The 18,749-nt window shown below is 39.0% G+C and overlaps 1 protein-coding gene across 1 annotated transcript; it reads left to right on the forward strand.

The window, feature by feature from the left end:
- Positions 1-1,337: 1,337 nt before the first annotated feature.
- Positions 1,338-17,389, forward strand: LAMP1 (lysosomal associated membrane protein 1). Its single transcript, XM_075200042.1, has 9 exons — positions 1,338-1,549; positions 9,033-9,151; positions 10,734-10,953; positions 11,043-11,204; positions 12,395-12,594; positions 14,977-15,099; positions 15,680-15,746; positions 15,848-16,018; positions 16,451-17,389. Exons 1-9 carry the CDS (start codon positions 1,480-1,482, stop codon positions 16,588-16,590), a joined length of 1,272 nt encoding a protein of 423 aa, XP_075056143.1. The 5' UTR covers positions 1,338-1,479; the 3' UTR covers positions 16,591-17,389.
- The last annotated feature ends 1,360 nt before the right edge of the window (positions 17,390-18,749 follow it).

Raw genomic sequence — 18,749 nt, forward strand, 5'->3', positions numbered from 1 at the left:
TCTTGATGGTGTTTATTTTGTAACTCAAAGGAGTGAAAAACTGCTGTATCTCATCAAACATATATAGGAGACAAATTAACTGGTAACTGAAAGCAGCATATCATCCGCATACAAGGCATTTGCCTGGGAGCCCACCTCAATACCAGTGACGTCAGAGGTATGATGCTATTGCATCTGAGAGCTAAAACTTTTTGGAAAATTTCAAGATCACATTAATTGGGAATATGGCACAGAAGCTACAGTAGGTGTGGTCATTCCCTCCCTTTATCACTAGTTCTATTGTTAGTATTATAACGTATAAAACATATTTTTTAAAAATATGACAGATAAAAAAAATACATCCAAGTATAACTTGGGGGTATGTTCAAGGAAAATAAAAAATAAAACAATCACTGTATATATCCACAAATAATTTCTGTAAATTTCATTCCTCTGACCTTGCCCCTATAACATACTCAACTAGCAAGTAAACCTCATTGGTATCAACGTACATGTTGACGGAAGAAATAAGTCACATCAATGCAGTTTTGTAATGTTTGTGCCAAGTTCCAATTTACTTTAGAAGATAACGTAGTGTTTAAAATATCTCTAAATACCTCAGTGAGCCATTTTTTTTTATTGATGGAGTCAATTAAGTGATAATCCTAAAGTTTTGGCACCTCTGCAATGACATGAGCCAGAAACTCCACTATATAGTATTTGCCACCAGTTTGAAAAAAATGGACTCCATTGTTCCTGTGCTATGATATGAATCCAACCATACATGGGAGATGGTTGAATGTGTTGGTGTGTTTTTCTCTACCTGTCCATGTTGGGTCTAAGTTTTTTTTGCTGAAGTGAAAAAAACATTAGCAAAAAAAAAATAATAAAAAAAAACATTTTTTGGCCTGAATAATAGGAGCATTTCCAGGAACAATATTTTCTAGGGTCAAATCTTCAAACTCTAAGACTGTCCGTGCGAATTAGATTGTTGGTAACTATGAGAAGTAATAAATATCTGTGGCAGAGACAAGCAGGGGTGGGTATAACCATACGGAAGATTGCAGGTACAAGTTTAGTGGAAAAGCAAAGCTTGAATCCCCCTTGTCGATACACTGCGCTTGCGCCTGCTCTATCCTAAAGGGCTTAGTGAAGCTTCAAGAAAAAGGGAAGGACTCTTGTTAACAGGAAACACAAACAAATATGATCTTATGTGTCTCTGTATGAGGGCCATTTTGGGCGAGCGTAATAGGTAAAGATCAATAGGTTCCAGTCTCCGGGAAAATGGCTGCCGCCCGCAGGATTGTGTACATTTGTAGAACAACAGGCTCTAAACTCCCATTTCTTTGGAACACAGGACTTTAGGCTCGTGATCTCGTTACGTCACTTCATATGACTTCTGTGTGTGAGGTTCTCGTACCGGACTGGACGGTCGCTGCAGTAAGATCCCCGGCCAGTGTTTGTTGATAGAAGTCGCTCAAATTGGTACAGGTCGGTGAGATGAAGACCATGAAAATCACTGGGCAGAGGGGACTTGTGGAGGCCGTGCTGGGGTTGGCGCTGCTGCTCGGTAAGTGTCTCTACATATAATAACATTGCACTGACGATAATGGCAAAGGTTTACGGGTTGTCAGGTAAGTGAGACGAGGGGTCCGTGCTTGTTCTGTACCGGACCTCATCGCAGTGACGAGCAAGTTCCTGCGTCAGTCGGGCTGTGCCCTCTGCACTGTGCATAGGCGGTGTCATCGGCGGAGGTTCACCAAACCTCGAGAGTTTCTTTTCTTGATGATTGTACTTCAAATGTATACATTTCTAGTGGTATTCTATTTATGAAATAAGTTACTATATGACAAAATATCTGAGTTTTCACTGCCTGAGGTTTTAAAAGGCCATTGTGTGTGTGTGTGTGTGGTGTGTGTGGTGTGTGAGATAGATATATATCTAACTCTTGGATCTGAGTGCCTTTGATAAGGGCCAAATTGTGATGACCAGATGACTGGGTCAGAGCAGTGGTTAGTACCCAACAAGGCTCATGGATGTGCGGGTGGAGCGAAGGCTATCCCGTCCGGTCCACTCCCACAGAAGACCTACGTTAGCACAAAATTTGCTAAAAATGCTGGATATTAGAGAAATGTCAGAACACATAGTGTATTGCAGCTTGCTGTGTAGCCTCAGACCGGTCAGAGTGCCCATGCTGACCCCTGTCAACCCCTGAAACCGCCTATAATGGGCACGTGAGCACCAGAACTGGACAATGGATCAATGGAAGAAGGTGTGGTCTGATCACGTTTTCTACATCATATGAACAGCTGGGTGCGTGTGTGTTGTTTACCTTGGGAAGAGATGGAACCAGGATGGACTATGGGAAGAAGGCAAGCTGGCAGAGGCAGTGTGATATGCTGGGAAACCTTGGGTCCTGGCATACATGTGGATGTTACGCTGACATACCACCAATCTAAACACTGCTGCAAACCAAGTAAACCCCTTCTTGGCAGCAAAATTCCCTGATGGCAGGATAATGCACCATGCCACACTGAAAAAAAAAATGCTCTGGAATGGTTTGGAGAACATGTTAAAATGTTGAAGGTGTTGACTTGGCCTCCAAATTCCCCAGATCTCAATCCGATCAAGTATCTGTGTGATGTGCTGGACAAACAAGTCCGAACCATGGAGGCTCACCTCCCAACTTAAAGGATCTGCTGCTAAGGTCTTTGTGCCAGATACCACAGAATGTTAAATTTTTGTAACCAAAAATGTACAACTCTGTAGTACATGGGTGCATATCAGTCTGCTAAAAATTCCCTTACCTTGCTTTAATGAAGTAAGCAGGGGTCATGCAGTCCTTTCCCACTGAAAAGGGAGAGAGACTATGTGGTCCATTTTCCTCTGTATCTCAGATGAAGGTGATGTGAAAGCAGGCTGCTCTGCATAAAATCAAATTTAGTCTACTGTTTATGAACAATTGAGCTTCTCCTGCAGCTTTGGCTCTTGTTCAATAAGAACTGGGACCGCGGAGAAAAGGACGGTCAGTGCGCAAAGGAGCTGGGGTCTGCAGGTGAAAGCTCAGCTCTCTGTTATCCATCTCTGATCTAAAGCCTGATGACCTGCAGAAAGTAAATAATTATTTTCTCAGCAATCTGAAATCTTAATATAGATATAATTTCTCCTATCCACTCATGTGCCCTAGGGAACCTGACTTGGGCACTAGATATTGGCCTTTCTGAGGCTGTGAGGATTAGGTATTAAAAAAAAAGGTCCTGGAATTAATTACTATAAACATTAGGTCTGTTTTGTACTGTTTCATGTGTAGCCTCCTTCTTTTATTACCTGCTCCGTCTACTATTGCATAATGTTTGTAAAGACTTGTTGTTCTCATGTAAATACACTTGAGAACCAGTTTACCTTGAGGTTTCACATCACGTGGCTACAGAATAACTGAAACACAATTATGCCTTTGTCCTGTAAAGGGAAAAACTACAAACAAGTAAGAAGTTTGCAATCAACATATATTTATATAGCGCCAGCGAATTCTGTAGCGCTTTACAATTGGGAACAAACATTAATAAGACAATACTGGGTAATGCATACAGACAGAGAGGTAAGAGAACCCTGCTCGCAAGCTTACAATCTATAGGATATTGACTCTATAGGATAATTAATGCAATCAAAGAATAATGAAAGGTTTTTGGTGTTCTAAAGTAAACCTTTTCTAAATGTTTACTGGGCATAACCTCATGAATCTCATTACTATAGTTTCAGTTGAGTCATTTAGAAAAAAAGAAGCAATTTTGTTTTACTGTTGTGTAAAATCCATAAAACTTAATCTGGAAAATAGAAAAATAAGTGTCATGATTCACGCAAAACTAAGGCTGGGTACACAGTACAGAATTTTCCAACCAATGTTATCTACAACGATTTTACAAACGACTGGGGAAAAAAAAAGTCTTGATTGGCATGCCGATTCATGCGTACACATTATACATGTTTTGAAAGATTTACCCTTGGGATCTGTGCTCTTCAACTGTCATAACCATCAGCTGAAAAGATCATAACTCTGTAAACTCTATGGAGATCCTGATCGTGAGTGCCTACCATTGCAACATTGGAAGGATGTCGATCCATAGCTGAATGAGATTTATAGTTCTGCTGAAAAATCAAAGCAAACAATGGTTGGTGCTTTGGAACAACTATCGTTCATCGACTTGGTGTACAAGCTAATGCAATATCAGGCTGAACGGTCGTTTATCGTGTGATTGGCCCGATAATTGGTTGAAAACAATGTAGTGTGTATCCAGCCTAACACATACAGGTTGCAGACTAGTGTGAAATCTAAATGCAGCTGGGAAACATATACTTATCTCTGTCACTCTGACCTCACTTGTCATCAGAGGTAACCATATCATTCATTATGGTGTCCAATTTACTGTCTTTTGTTTATAAAGCAACAGCATATTATGCAGATCTGTAGATTGATACAGATTTAAATACAATGACATGAAACAGAAGGTGAAGATGGCTCTGCCTAATTAAGCTTACAGTCTGAGTCGTTAGATGTTCAAACACTGTTTAAGCAATAATTGCTTCATTTTTCTTCCTCTGTCAAATTTACCTAAGTTAATGATTAGTCTGCCCTCATAAAACACCTGGTCCCACACCATCCCCATGCAGCATCCTATGTCAGACAGGATCACCCCATAAAACATAGTTGTATCGGCTAACTTTTCTGTTATTCAAAAAAAAAAAAAAGTACATAATTATATGAACATAAATTAATAATGTGTTAACTAAATGCTATTTTTCTTAAAAACAAAACAAACCTATTACTAATGTATGGTGATGAATATTGCACCACATGCTGTAAAACAAACGAATACAAGAAGTCATCTCTGAGTTTTGTGACCCTCATAAAAGAATTTCACCTGCAGCTTAGTGTTTTTTATATGGTCCGGGAAATTCTTGGGGACTTCTGATATTTAACACTAGAGAGGGTGCATCCCATGTATCCTTTAGAAAAACAAAAGCATTTGATTTCTAATATACTAGAATGAAGACATAACTTATGTAATTATTAGACCTTTTCATGTTTTGAATTCATTATTTTTTTTTTCAATATCAGTAGATATGATCTGCTCAGAATGCAGTGAGTATAGTAAGTTATACTATGCAGCAGGGAGAGTCACACAAGTTACTAGTTTTTACACTGCAGTTGGAAGGCCTTGCCGTAATTGTTTGAAACTAAGACTTGCTCACACTTGGCACAATATGTTGATTTTTTTTTTTCTTTTTCTGGCGTGCAGGGTTTTCAACATCTCCATGTTATATCTCCTGAGTAGGGTTTGATATTAGTAGCTCTATGCTAACAGATGGGTCATTAAATAATTAGGATTTTTCTTTATTGTTAACAAACTTTTCGAGTTAGGCTACCAAAATATGGATGCACTTCCAACACAGGTTAAGTGGCTGTAACCATTGTGAAAATAAGTCACTGCACCGAATAAGACTTCACATTTTAATTTTTGCATGTGTTTGACTTGTTGCGCGGCAGTTCTTTTTTAAATGTATTTTTAATGCACCTTGTTCCATTTCAATGCTTCTGACGCATGTCTATGTGCATTGTAAACTTTGTTGCGGTTAAAAAAAACATTTACCGATGTGTCTGGTGTGAAAAACAAAATTCTGTTTTGTCAAAGATGCATTTTTTTATTTTTTTTTTAAAACTTGAAATTGAACACATTAGTAGTGCATATCAAACAGAATATGGGTTATGTTTGTTTTCTACCTGCGTTTTTGTATATACCAGAAATTACGTCTCCTAAAGCTGGGTTTTACTAACAACTGAAAGTCCCGATCAGCATGCCTATTCATGCGTACACACTGAGTAGTGTTATGAGTAAAAGTAACACAGCCTGCGCATTATTACCGTTATAATGGTAATAATGCTCTTTATTACCGTTATTGCGGTAGTTCCAACGCCGGCTTTTTAGAAAGCCGGGTTAAAACTACCGCAATAGCTGTAATAGTTTTAACGCCGCAGGAATATGGGGGGAATTGAATTCCCCCCTGTATATTGATGCAGGGACAGCAGATATCTGTACAGTGTGTACAAACATCATTTAAATATAGGACTGAAACTCTGCGCACATAACGTCCTCAAACATACATCCAGAAACGGGAAATACCATCATGGCCATTCATTGCTTTGTGTATAGTGTATTTTTGGCAACTCCGTTCACAACTGTACACTTGTTACGATTTATTGAAATATAATAATCAACCCTTCAAATAAACGAAAAGCTTGTGCTTTGTTGCTTCTCGTCATAGCACGAACGCTGCAAACACTCAACCGTAGGAAAGGAAGAAAGAATCAGACTTGCGCAGAAGAGAGGCGTCGTTGTTAGAGGAACTATCAGCAGAATTGTCAGGCAGACTTGTGCGTACATAGACACTGCAGAATTGCAACTAAATTGTTCCATCATTTATAGTGATTTTTAGTCCCTGTTATAAAATCAAATCAAACAATACGATGTGCTTTGGTATGATGAAACATGATCGTTGGAGCACTAATGCGATATCGGACTTAACGACCAGATAATTGGGTAAAAAACCTATAGTGTGTACCCCGCTTATCTCCTTGTATTGTTGGAATGTAACTAGTATTGTTTTCAAAGTCAATATTGTCTCCAAAAACTAATGTTCGATTGGGCATCTATTATTTCATCTGTCAGTAATGTATATGCTAGTTTTTGAACAAAAGTACATATAGCCCATATGTGTACACTTGGCATATAGCCCATATGTGTACACTTGGCATATAGCCCATATGTGTACACTTGGCATATAGCCCATATGTGTACACTTGGCAGTTAAGTTTTAGGAAATGTCATTTTCCATGGTTGGAATTGATGTAACTCAACAGGAAGATGAGTTTAACATGCTGGATAATCCTAATTAAAAGGAAAGTATTGCCTTGTTCGTTGAATATTGGGGGGGCTTTTACTTTTGGCTCTTAAGAGCCTAAAGTAAATCTAAAAGGTAGCAACCCCTTTAAGAGACATTGTTATCTTGTACCTCATGCCTTCATGTAAATGTTACTTCTCTGTTTTTGTTCTTTAACTTTAGCCATGTCTGTCATCAGGCAGACTTTATTTTTGTTCCCCCGGGATATGACACACAGCTGCACTTTGGATGCAATTTTTATCAATGCAGTGGGTGAGGCAATGGAGATAAAGAACATGCTGATTATATGAATACATTGATGAACACCACAGAAGCAAGCAAGAATTTGTACTCTGTGATTAGTAAATGTTGCAGCATGTACAAGCCATTAATTTAAAATCGCCTGAAGGTTTTAAACAACTTTTAGTCAAGTAGATTATTTATTAATACAGTAGATTAAATATTTTACAATTTAGGAAGCAACTTTAAATTGTAGGAGTCAAACAAAATGGTTTTAAAATTTGCCTATCGGCTAAGAAATGGCGGACCCATACATCCTGCCCCCTTCATTACTATAAACATAGCTCACTCATTCTCCTCCAACACCGTCCTCAGTCATCATAATCAACTCCTCCTTTCTGCATCATCATTACCCCATTCTTTCCTATTAACTTCTCACCACTGTGCTGCTCCTCAGCAGAAGGCTCTGTGTAAGCTGAGTAATTGCCAAGTGTGCAGCATGACACAGCAGGAGGTGAAGGGCAAACATCAGCTGTGCTTTGTTGATTTACGAGTTTAATCGTCCCCTACAGAAAACTGCAGATTAAAAAAACAAAAAATCTCTGAGCAGTCTGCATCATCATTTATTTATGTTGCGGCACCAATTCAGCACTGTACAGTAAATGTTTGTCATTCGCATCAGTCCCTGTCCCATTGGAACCTACAGTTTAAAGTCCTTAACACACATCCTCAGTTTCTAATGTTGTTGATTTTTGACAAGTCTGCACGAAGTTAACTATATGGGCAGTCTGGGCAGCTATGCATATTAAAGAGACAACCCATGTCATGAACATGCCCACTGTGCACCTGAGGAACTTCCTGTGACATAATCAAGCTGCCAGCTTTCAGTACAGTGGTTCCGAATGATCACATTACTTTTCTCAATGTTTACATTTATGTTAACTGTAGTTGGGCTTCAAAATGTTTATGTAACTACATAACTGCTACACTTAAAGGGTACAAGTTTCTCAGGACAGGTGCAATTAGAAGGCCCACTTGTGGCCATTGAGAAAAAGAGTAATAAGCGAGACTAACTACAAATCCATGTATATGACAGCTGTTTAGAGTGAGCAGGCACTGATATTTTTGCTTCTGGGGTTCGATTTTTACAATGGGAACCAGGCCATCAAAGAACCTCTTAAAAGAATTGTGTAAAACCATATGCAGGTAATATTAGGGCATCAAACCAGGTTAGTCAGAAATGAAAGAAGAACTCTGCTAGGACACCTTTGAGTAAACCTAATTTTGATATCAGAGTACTGCTGATCATCTATGAAGCAGAGAGACCGCAAGGATTTCAATTCTTGGCAGATACTTTACTGTCTCCAATAAAAGTCTACAGAGACTTGCGAGTAAAAACACATTATTCCAAATATTACAAGATACTGAGTCTAAAATTCAAAAAAATGTTCTAAAATTATTTTAAAAAAACAATTTAGCCTATGTCCTTAGAACAAGTATTCTATAAGGCTGCTTACTGAGAAGTGACCTATAGTTCTATTTTTTGCATAAGTAGCTCTTTTGTATAGATAATATAGGTATTATTTTGTGAACTTTTTTGAAGATTTGACTAATTGAGTCTATCCTGTAACAATGATGCTAACTAAACAAATAATAAAAGGAAAACAATCACAAAGATATTCTGGTGCATTTCACTAGTTACTTCTTCTGGTCATCAGTTTTTATACACAGCAACGCATATGTAGATGTAAAACGAAGTATGTATAAAAGTTGCTTAACTCAAAAGAATGTTTTTCATGCGTTGATTTGTCTGTAGCTCAACTTGATTTTACTTTCTGAGATTTTGTTATTTTTTTTTTCCCCTATGCCTCTCACAGGTGTTTTCCAGTCTGCTTACTCCATTCATTTTGAAGTGAAAGATCCGCTGAACAGCACTTGTATATCAGCTGATCTTTTCATTAATTTCACCGTTGAATATAAAGTTGCTGATAAACAGGTAATGTTTAGATTGTTTTAGTTCTGATAAAATCTTGAATTCATTTTAGAATTTAACCAATCAATGGCAAACTATAAAGAGCTCACATGTACATACTTTCTATGTGGGTTCTGCATTCTAACTTGAGAACTTTATATTTTGAATGATTTTACTGCTGTAAAACTCTAATTTGCATTAGGTTGAAGTCTGTTATAGAAATGATTGGTAGTCTGTCATACAGTGTGTTTAGAAATGTTGTTCTCCCAGGTACAACATACTCTTTGCAGGAGGAAGTACTGGCTTACTCGGGCAAGTTTGATCACAGTAGGAAAATCCCTCTGCACAATAGACTGGAAAAAGGAGAAGAACCAATATTGTCATTTGTTTCTACCAGGTGTATTGAATAGTGACCATAGCATGGTAACTGCTCACCTTTTAGTGGTGTGATAAAGCATTTCAATCCTTGTAAGTGTTCTGGTATTATTCAAAGTGTTTCTTAATAAAGTGACCATATAACATACAGATAAATACATATAGTGTAGATCAGTGAGGGGCAATGTACATATGTGGCCCTCCAGACTTCCAAAGGGCCACACAGAGGAAAGAGGGGAAGCACAGTGCACTCCTTTCTCCTCTGGGGATACCGCTTTACCTCCCTGCACAGTGCAGAGGATGTCGTGGTGATGGCTCGGCAGGCAGCCTGTTGTCTACTGCTGGTGTAGATCATACTAAGCTTCTAAAGGACGAATGTAGGTTAGTATACTCCGCTAGTGACACTGAGAAACCGCCATTCAATGGACTTCTCACTCCGGAAGTTTCAGCTCTCGTGGTTGTATTGTAGTTGCAAGGATTGAAATGCTTTATTATCGCCAATAAATGGGGAGCACCCAGTATTATTTGCTCTTATTGTCTGTTCAGTACACATGGTAGACCAAAAAAAGGAGAGAACCAATAGTATAATTTATTTCTATTTCACTGAGGGATGTTCTTAGTTTGATCTACTATGGGGAAGGAAATTGGGGACCGCCTTCTTGGCTGCATGACAGGACAACATAAATTCTTGGTTCAGAGTATTGGTCACATCAGATTGAACTGGCGCTGGTCTGATCTGTTTTCAGGCCAGATTACAAAATTGCTAACTTTCAATTGAGCTCAATACTGCAATGGGCCTTTATGAAATGTAAGAATCGTGACTATGCACAGAAGGAAATGTGAGATAAAAATCTTGGCTATTGGCTCTGAAATGCATCTTATAATTGTCAAGCACTGTCTAAAACTTTGATGAGAGGGCAGACCTGGTGTAACTACACCAGCATAATGACCGTGCAGGTGGCATAGGTCTTCTAGAGCTATGACAAACGGCTGCATAAACTGGTTTGGCAGAGATAGAGACCATGGGAAATGGCAAGGTACAAGAGTGATCCGGATAATCGAATGTTTGTCTGGAATAGAACTGAAAGTTTAAAGTTTGGCCAGGAATAAACAGGGGATTGTCCAAAAAATGAACCACTCCTTTAAGAATAACTTGTGTTGGTTTACAACGTGTTAAGCAATATATAACCTTATTGTTTTGAAATAAAATTCTGATATATTTGTCTTCCAGGAGAAAGTTTCGTTCAGTTTACCCAATACTGCATCTACAGATGCGAGTAGCACCTGTGGCAAAGAAAACGCCACCGCACCACTTCTGGTCATCAAGTTTGGAAACAGCCACTCGCTCAGCATAAATTTTACAAAGTTACCATTACATTATCAAGTTGATGAACTGGTCTTTACTTATAATCTTTCAGACAAAGAACTTTTTCCTGGGGCAACTGAAAATGGTGAGTGTGTTTATCATTATTTATTATGTGAATTGCCCTTACCAGGCTATAAAGATTTTTTAATACATATTGTTTTCTTTACTTTTCAGGGACAAAGGAAGTGTCATCAAAAAATACTGCAATAACTGCTGCTACCAACTATTCTTACAAGTGTGTCAATCCACACCTTGTCGCAATGGGAAATGTAAATGTAACATTTTATAATGTTTCATTGGAAGCATATTTAAATAACAGAACCGTCAGTTTAAACGGTATGGCTAATTCAGTTTTCTGCAATTCAGCATCCAGTTAGAAAACTTTGGCGTTTTAGGCTTCTGTATGTGTGTTGTGATTGGTATAACAGATGTTACTCTCCGCTTGCACAGTTTACTATGTAGAAGAGCGTGGTCGTTTAAGCCTTTCCCACAATCCCATTATCTCCTCCCAAATCCCTCCTGTCAGTCTTGTTCACATGATGATCCTCTCGTAAAACAATATTGTGCGAGCCTGGCCTTCCAAGAATTAGAGATTGTCGTTTTGTGTGTAGGGCTATATTGGAAGAATCGGAGAAAGGCAGAGAGCAGACAAAGGCAGATGTCATCAATTAGGGATACAATATTTTCTTGATCTTATAATCGCACAAACAGACCAATGCGTTCTCATGTAGTCGTTTTTCCTAGCAATAGTTTTTGCTGCATTTTCAAGCTAAATGTGCCTTGAAACAGGTGAACTAGCACATGAAACGATCATGTGGGCAGCTTTAATTTTTGATGAATGGGGGAAAGTAAAATGGTTTGATCTGAAACAGGTGCAAAATTTTTTTTTGTTCCTATAACTGCTCTTTTTCTTGGTTTTGTTTTGTTTTGTGCATAGCAGTACGTAGGTGTATATTGCCAAACACACTTATGCTTAACTTTTTTCTCTCCTCAACCAAGTTACTTTGCTATCGTTATAGTCTATTTATCCAAGCTCCAGAATACGACCCATCATTTAATGAGTGAAAATATTTAGTAGCCTCGCCACTCCATTCCCTTCTCCCAAGTTCATGTTTTTTTTTTTTTTCCTCAATCTGTTATGTGTTATGTATGGCAAAGTTTTGAATAAATGAAAAATATACCAATTTTTTTTTTTTTTTAATTATCTAGAATAAACTGTATATTAAAATATTTCTGGTGAGCAAAGGAAATTGATTTAGCTGCTTATAATGTTTACCAAATCCAGGTTGACACATGGATTAATTAAGGAAATTTTAAGAGATGGGCACCAGTGGTTTGGTACCGCCATCTAATCAATTAAGGAGTACAAACTCTCCATTGTATGTATGTTGCCAGTCTAGCTTTACATTGGAGCTCTTGGAAGAAACGTTGCCCACTAGGAAACCATGATGTTGTGTTTTAACTGCAGAACATGTGTATTTGTATCTATCTATCTATTTCTAATTTGCTTTTTGTTTTCTGTATAGCTACTTCATGCAGTGAGGATACTCAGCCTACCTCTAGACCGACTACTCCTTCTACCACTGCTACGCCAACCACTGCACCAATAACCCCCAAAACACCTGATATGGGGGATTATAGCGTTAATACATCATCTGGGGCAGCTTGCATTTTGGCCAAGATGGGTTTGCAGCTTAATGTTACCTACATAAAAAAAGATGACAAGGTATGTTTGTTTATACTTGCAGTATGTTTTTCAAAATATGGCTTGTTCTGCCTGTGAGGGGGAACGGTAAACATTTGTGTATGTCATTGGAGCATACTGTTGATGATGCAAATTTATAATTGTATGTTCACTTTCATTATTGCAGTGGGCTGCAGCAATTGTATTCTAAGCTTATGCATTCCTTTTAGCAGGTATACCTGATTAGTCAGTCTACCTGTTCATAGGACAAGAGGCCATATTGACTCTTATCTAATTTGCATGATAAGATGAGGGATGCCTGCATGAGTAGTACATTTTGAATGGGAAACCTAGTTCAGCAGAGGGTACAGCTATTTAATAAGATATACTAATGATATATAAACTCTGTACTTCAGCCATCACTGCCTGGAGAATTTTACAGCACACGTGGGGACACAAATGATGACTGTAGAAAGAAACTGCTTTAAAGTAAAAAAAATAATTTGTGGCTTTAGTGTTCTAACTGAATGTGGGCACCCATTCAATCACGTAACAGGTCTTATTGCCACACCTCTCGGCAATAATTAGGAGAGGGGATTTCACTGGTCAGAGACTGTCCTCTGTTGTGTTAAGCATACTTGCAAGTAAAAGCCTTCAAAGATACGCTGTTGGGAGAGCCCAGTTGACCACCACTGCAGTTCAATAAAATGCCACATATCACTCTCTTTATATTTAACTTGTTCACACTACAGGAGTTTAACTATGCGTCCTGCTGTGTGGTGCATTTCAGCAACTGTCAGTGCAGTAATGTCATGCATGGTAACAGGGCGTTCTTGGGTCCAGTAAAACCCTTAACGTTGCTCTACACTCTGCCCCTACTACTGGAACATGTTAAATGTCAGTAGCATCTAATATAATGTTTCCCTATTTAAGCACATGCTGAATTTATTCTAAGAATAAAATATATTAGTTATTTCAATGGAAATTAATTTGGAATTTATTCCTAGTGGAAGTAACTTATGGAGAAAATATGAAAAGTGGTCTGATCTAAAGCTGTTAGTATAGGAAAATTGCCAATGTTTTATTAAACCTATCAATAAAGCACAACTTCAGCATAGTTACCTTTACATATGTCATAGGAGCAGAATTATAACAGGATGTTTGCTCGACAGGCCTCTCCACCAGTGCATTCATGTCGCTCTTCTCAGGTGTAAATAGCAGACTTTTGGGACTACATCTGCGCCTCTAAGGAGATCCACAAAACACATTGTTGATGAGGGGACAAGTTTGAGAATGAGTGCGTTAAATAGAACCCAGTCTGTGTACAGGGACAGTGGATTTGGAGGGGAGGTTGAACTGTTGTCTAGAAGTGTACATACACTGAATGTTTCACCATGATTTTTCTCTGCTACTGAATGTCATATTTATCCACTAACCACCACCATCACACGTCTCTCTCTGTCCTATAATAAACGGTAGTGCAGCAATATGGACCACTGAATGCAGAGTGCTGCTCAGTGTAGAATAGTCGGCCAAGACAATATCAGAAAGCTGGTTACTATCTTTTAGAAACTTGGCGTTACTTTGTATGATTGGACTGTACAAACGCCACAGTCGGGAACATATGTACACACAGATATTTACACTGGTTCAATACAGGCAAACAATACATATACCCAGGAGTAGTAAACAGAAACGCAGATAAACCACTGTAGCTGACTATTGCCTTCTGATGAACATGATGTCCAATTATGATGCAACCGTCCTCATTTGGTTCATTATTGGGCGTGCCTGCTGTATCTGGTCGGAGGTGTGTATGTTCAAGTATCCTCTGACACCGACAGACACGCTTGATCTAGAACTGATTCAACTACTCGACTTCAGCGACTTGTGGCCACATAGCACCATAATCACCGTGTCATTTTGGTCACAGATGTAACCAAACTGGATGCTTAGTGCGTGGGCTGAGCATCTGCTTTGGTGTGCATGTGGCCAGTTATACAGTAAAGAGGCACATGTGTAAATAAGTCTCTGTACTGCATATGAGATGTAGAGGGGGACACATATAGGAGTAGTAAACCTGGTGAAGCAAATTACTGACACATACAGATGCCAAGAGATGTAATAACTGAATCTCTAAAAATAAAGAATATTTTTATTAAAGCACCACAGATCCTGTAGCACTGGACAGTTGTACAAATACAGATAGGCCATAACAAATACAATAAGCAAAATTATAAATGCATGAAGCAGTTGCACAGATGACTGCGTAAAACTGTGGACGTCTGCTGCTGTGCTTGGGTGTAGCGCACATCAAATTCTTGCCTCAACATAGCAGAGCAGACTATATGCCTGCCACTGGATCCTCTCCTGTATGTATTTTTAGAGTATGAAATCACATATTTCATTTTTTTTCTTCTGCAGGAAGTCTCTTATGAATTCAATATTGATCCAAAACATGTCGCTGTCAATGGGACCTGCAGTAATAGTTCAGCAGTTCTGATTCTTTCATCTGATATAGTGTACCTCTTGTTCAACTTCACACTGGTAAGTGTAATATGTAATGAAGGGTAGTGTCAGGCAGCCATTGAAGATCTATTTTCTAATAGCAGGAGTGCTCTTTATCCTACTTAGCCATGTCTATGCATTTTGAACATTTTGTATAAATTAATTACATGAACATACATTCTATGTTTCCTCCTAATGGACTAATTATTACGTATGAGATGCATATTCTTATGATTCAGCGTAATGTACCATTTTGATACACACCACTGATGGAAATATGTTCTTGTGACATTTTCATCAAGGTTTAATTTTTGATTAGTTTGTCTATACAGCGTTGTCAGTTGGTCACATAAAGTATAATCGTTAAAATCCCTGCTAAGCAATACACCCAGAAAAGATTGAAAATTGCATGAAAATGTTGCATACAATATACATACGTTGTAAATGAGAACATCTCGGACATGTTGAATGATCTGCCATTAATGTTGCAGAGAAGGATTCTGATGTTTGTAATACTTTGAAACATGTAACTTACACAGATTTGCCTTGATGGCTTTCGGCTGTCAGCTTGCACTTACCCTTATTTTCCTTTCCTCCACCCTCTGTTCTTGTTTTTCAGAATGCCACTGCAAGCACATTTTACCTTGGCCAGGTCTTTGTAAATGCAACTGTTCCTGACTCAAAAGGTGATTTTACTGAGAGTTCAGTAACACGAGCTTCATCCTGAATCTATATTTGTTTCCCTTTGAGTATTGAAGATTGAATGCATTTTTATCTATATCTGCAGAGCCCAGGTTTATTGTGGACAGTGACAAGCTATCGTACCTGAAGACCACAACACACAAGTCATACAAATGCAAATCTAAGCAGACTCTTGAGATTGCCAGAAACTTTTCCATTGACACCTATAATCTTCAAATCCAGGCCTTTGATATAGATGAAAACAAGTTTGGACCTGGTAAGAAACAAAAGTATTTAACTAGAGAAATACATATTAGACCTAGTTTCAGTCTTTAAAGGCTATTGGGGCTTGAGTGCTTACAACCTGCCATCTATTTGAGGCTTTTTTTTCATAGCTGGTCCCATCCCAAATTATAACATACAGTGCTCCCAATTATATCAGGCAAATGCAAGTTCAGTGTGCATACCGTGATAAATGCAGTGTTAAAATATCTGTGAAAATAGGGTTGAACAGTGCCACTCTGTGGCCAAATTGTAGAGTAAAAATGGTAGAAATAACAAGTAATAACAAATCGCCCTGCAGAAACTAAAATTGTTTTGTGGTTTGTTTTTTTTTCTTGGTGATGGGTACCAAATAATATGTTTAGAAATGGTTGTTGGCATCAAATATTACAGAAGCATTTTCATAATTGAATTATTTCTCTCCTAGCTGTGGAATGTTCAGAAGATCAAAATGGCATGTTGGTACCCATTGTAGTTGGCGCTTGTCTCGCTGGACTTGTTTTGATTGTGCTGGTTGCTTATCTCATTGGAAGAAAGAGAAGTCATGCTGGATATCAAACAATATAACAGACCACTTTTTTTTTCGTGTAAATTCACCACTAGCTCAAAACAGAATTGCAGTGAGCCAACATTTTGGATTAGGGAAATTTATTTGCGTGGGCATAACTTCATGCATCTTCATAAGAAATTCTGCTGTCTTATTGTGACTTACAATTTAAAAGCATAGATTGGCTATGCATTGAAGATCTGTTCCTGAAATTACAAGTGTCAATTTCTTTCTCTGGGGTTGGGCCATTTCTTATCAAAGTGGGAGAAACAAAGTGCTTTTAAACAAAAAGAAAACTGCTTTCCTACATATGAATGCACTATTTTTGCATAGGCGTTCAGTAACTATCTTCTTAAACTCTTCAAGTTCAAAGGGAAATTGTTCTATACTACAGTTACTAAGTATTGCAGGTCATGCTGCATTTGTGATTAAAACTGAAATTACTTACATCAATCTAAATGTAACAAGTTCTAGTGTTTGTGTTACAGTGAATATAATTTTTTCATTTAGCTAGAAAGAAAAGTAAATGCTGTGCTGAGGCAGGGCATTAACAATGCACTATTTCAATTATACTAAGTCTTGTTTGCTGTTATGGATGCTCTGCTTTTTCAGAGCTATTGCTTTTCTAAATAAAAAGGGTTTTTTGTTCTCCAGAATATTGTCTTTAGTTTAAACTTACGCAGTTGGATGATATTTTTCTGCACGTGTACAGTATAGATATGTATATGCGGATTACCTAGCTTGATGCCTGATTGGGGTTGTACACTTCAAGAAATATGTGTGCGTTGTCTTTACCAATAAAAGATTTGTTTTCTTTTATATGTGTTTATGTATTTGTTACCTGTGCTGTTTCATGTTGTGAGAATCTTGCACACACTTTCTCTAGACAATGATAGCAAGCATACCTTAGTTTTTTCTCTCACATCCATTGGGGGACACCGGGACCATGGGGTATAGAGTAGGACAGGCGAATGCTGGCACTTTAACTTTCAGTTAACTAAAGCTCTGGCTCAAACCCCTCTATACCCCACCTTCTGCTAGAGGCCAGTCTAGTTCAAGTGCCCGGCGAAGCGGGCTGTGCACAGTGCAGTCGGTTTTTAAATTTTTTCAGCTTTTATTATTTTAATATAGGGGAGACTGTATCTCCGAGTTCTGACAGCCGGCGGCTCACTGAGGCAGGTAGTCGGCTGCCACTCAGACTCTCCACTGCAGATTCATTCATTCTGCTCTACCATGGTTGCGCCTGGCGGGGAGATCTGTGGAGCGCACAGCACGGACGGCTGTGCGCTGGCTGCGGGGGGGGGGGGGGGGTGGGGTATCGGAGGTGCCGTGTAGGTTCTCCTTGTCTGCCTGCTCCCTCTGCCGAATTTAACCCTCCATTGAAGCCAGACACAGTTGTTGGTGGCTGGGGTCTGTCCTCCATCTACAGAGAGCATATGCTGTCTGCACACACTGCGGCTGGAGGGTTGGCAGCAGGTAAGTGAAACTCTCTCTAGGCATAGTGCTGAGAGAGAGACATTAGAAATCGCAGGGGGTTCCCTGAGCTGGCTTTTTTTTCCTGTTTAATTGGGTAGAGATAAGAGTTCTATTTTTAGCTTAGGGAACAGGGTCAGGCAAGGGTCACTGTCTCAGTGAGCCCTGATAGGCTGTGGATTGGTTGAGTTGTTTGTCTGTCTTAGACGTTAGCCAGTCCAGAGCTGGGCCCTGAAGGGGGGGGGGGGAGTGTTTTCCTCTTTGGCACTTCCCCCGTGGTAGTCTTTCACTCCTCGTGTGTGGACACCTGAATAGGCAGCCATTTCAAAAGCTCCTGCTTCTCCCCTTTTCTATCCTGTATACTGTAAGGTAAAGGGTTGGGGGTGGTGTGTCTAGCCTTTGTATTTTTTACACACTAAAGAGCTTTTGGCTGTATTGCAGGCTCACTTTCTCTTGTAGTTTGTGTGCTGCTTGTTATCTGTATTGTGTGTATTTCACTGTACTGTTTTGTCCCATCTTTGAACATGTCTGAGAGGGAGAAATCTTCACGTGGCAGGGCTGGTGCTACCTGTGCTGTATGTCATGTTAAGTTACCGTCTGGGCAGCCAGGAACACAGGCACTGTGTGTGTCCTGGCGTCCCACGGAGACTACTCCTGGTGAAACAGTTGCTGTATGTTCAAACACGGAGGAGCCTGCTTGGGCTCG

Source organism: Mixophyes fleayi, chromosome 2 (assembly GCF_038048845.1).
Source record: "Mixophyes fleayi isolate aMixFle1 chromosome 2, aMixFle1.hap1, whole genome shotgun sequence".
In the NCBI taxonomy this organism is placed as follows: domain Eukaryota; kingdom Metazoa; phylum Chordata; class Amphibia; order Anura; family Limnodynastidae; genus Mixophyes; species Mixophyes fleayi.

What these genes read in the sequence shown, in the direction of transcription:
- LAMP1 (XM_075200042.1), top strand. Translation starts at nt 1,480, where the DNA reads ATGAAGACCATGAAAATCACTGGGCAGAGGGGACTTGTGGAGGCCGTG. An exon ending in GGGGTTGGCGCTGCTGCTCG is followed by an intron (nt 1,550 to 9,032) that starts GTAAGTGTCTCT and finishes TGCCTCTCACAG; the next exon opens with GTGTTTTCCAGTCTGCTTAC. An exon ending in CAGAACCGTCAGTTTAAACG is followed by an intron (nt 11,205 to 12,394) that starts GTATGGCTAATT and finishes TTTTCTGTATAG; the next exon opens with CTACTTCATGCAGTGAGGAT.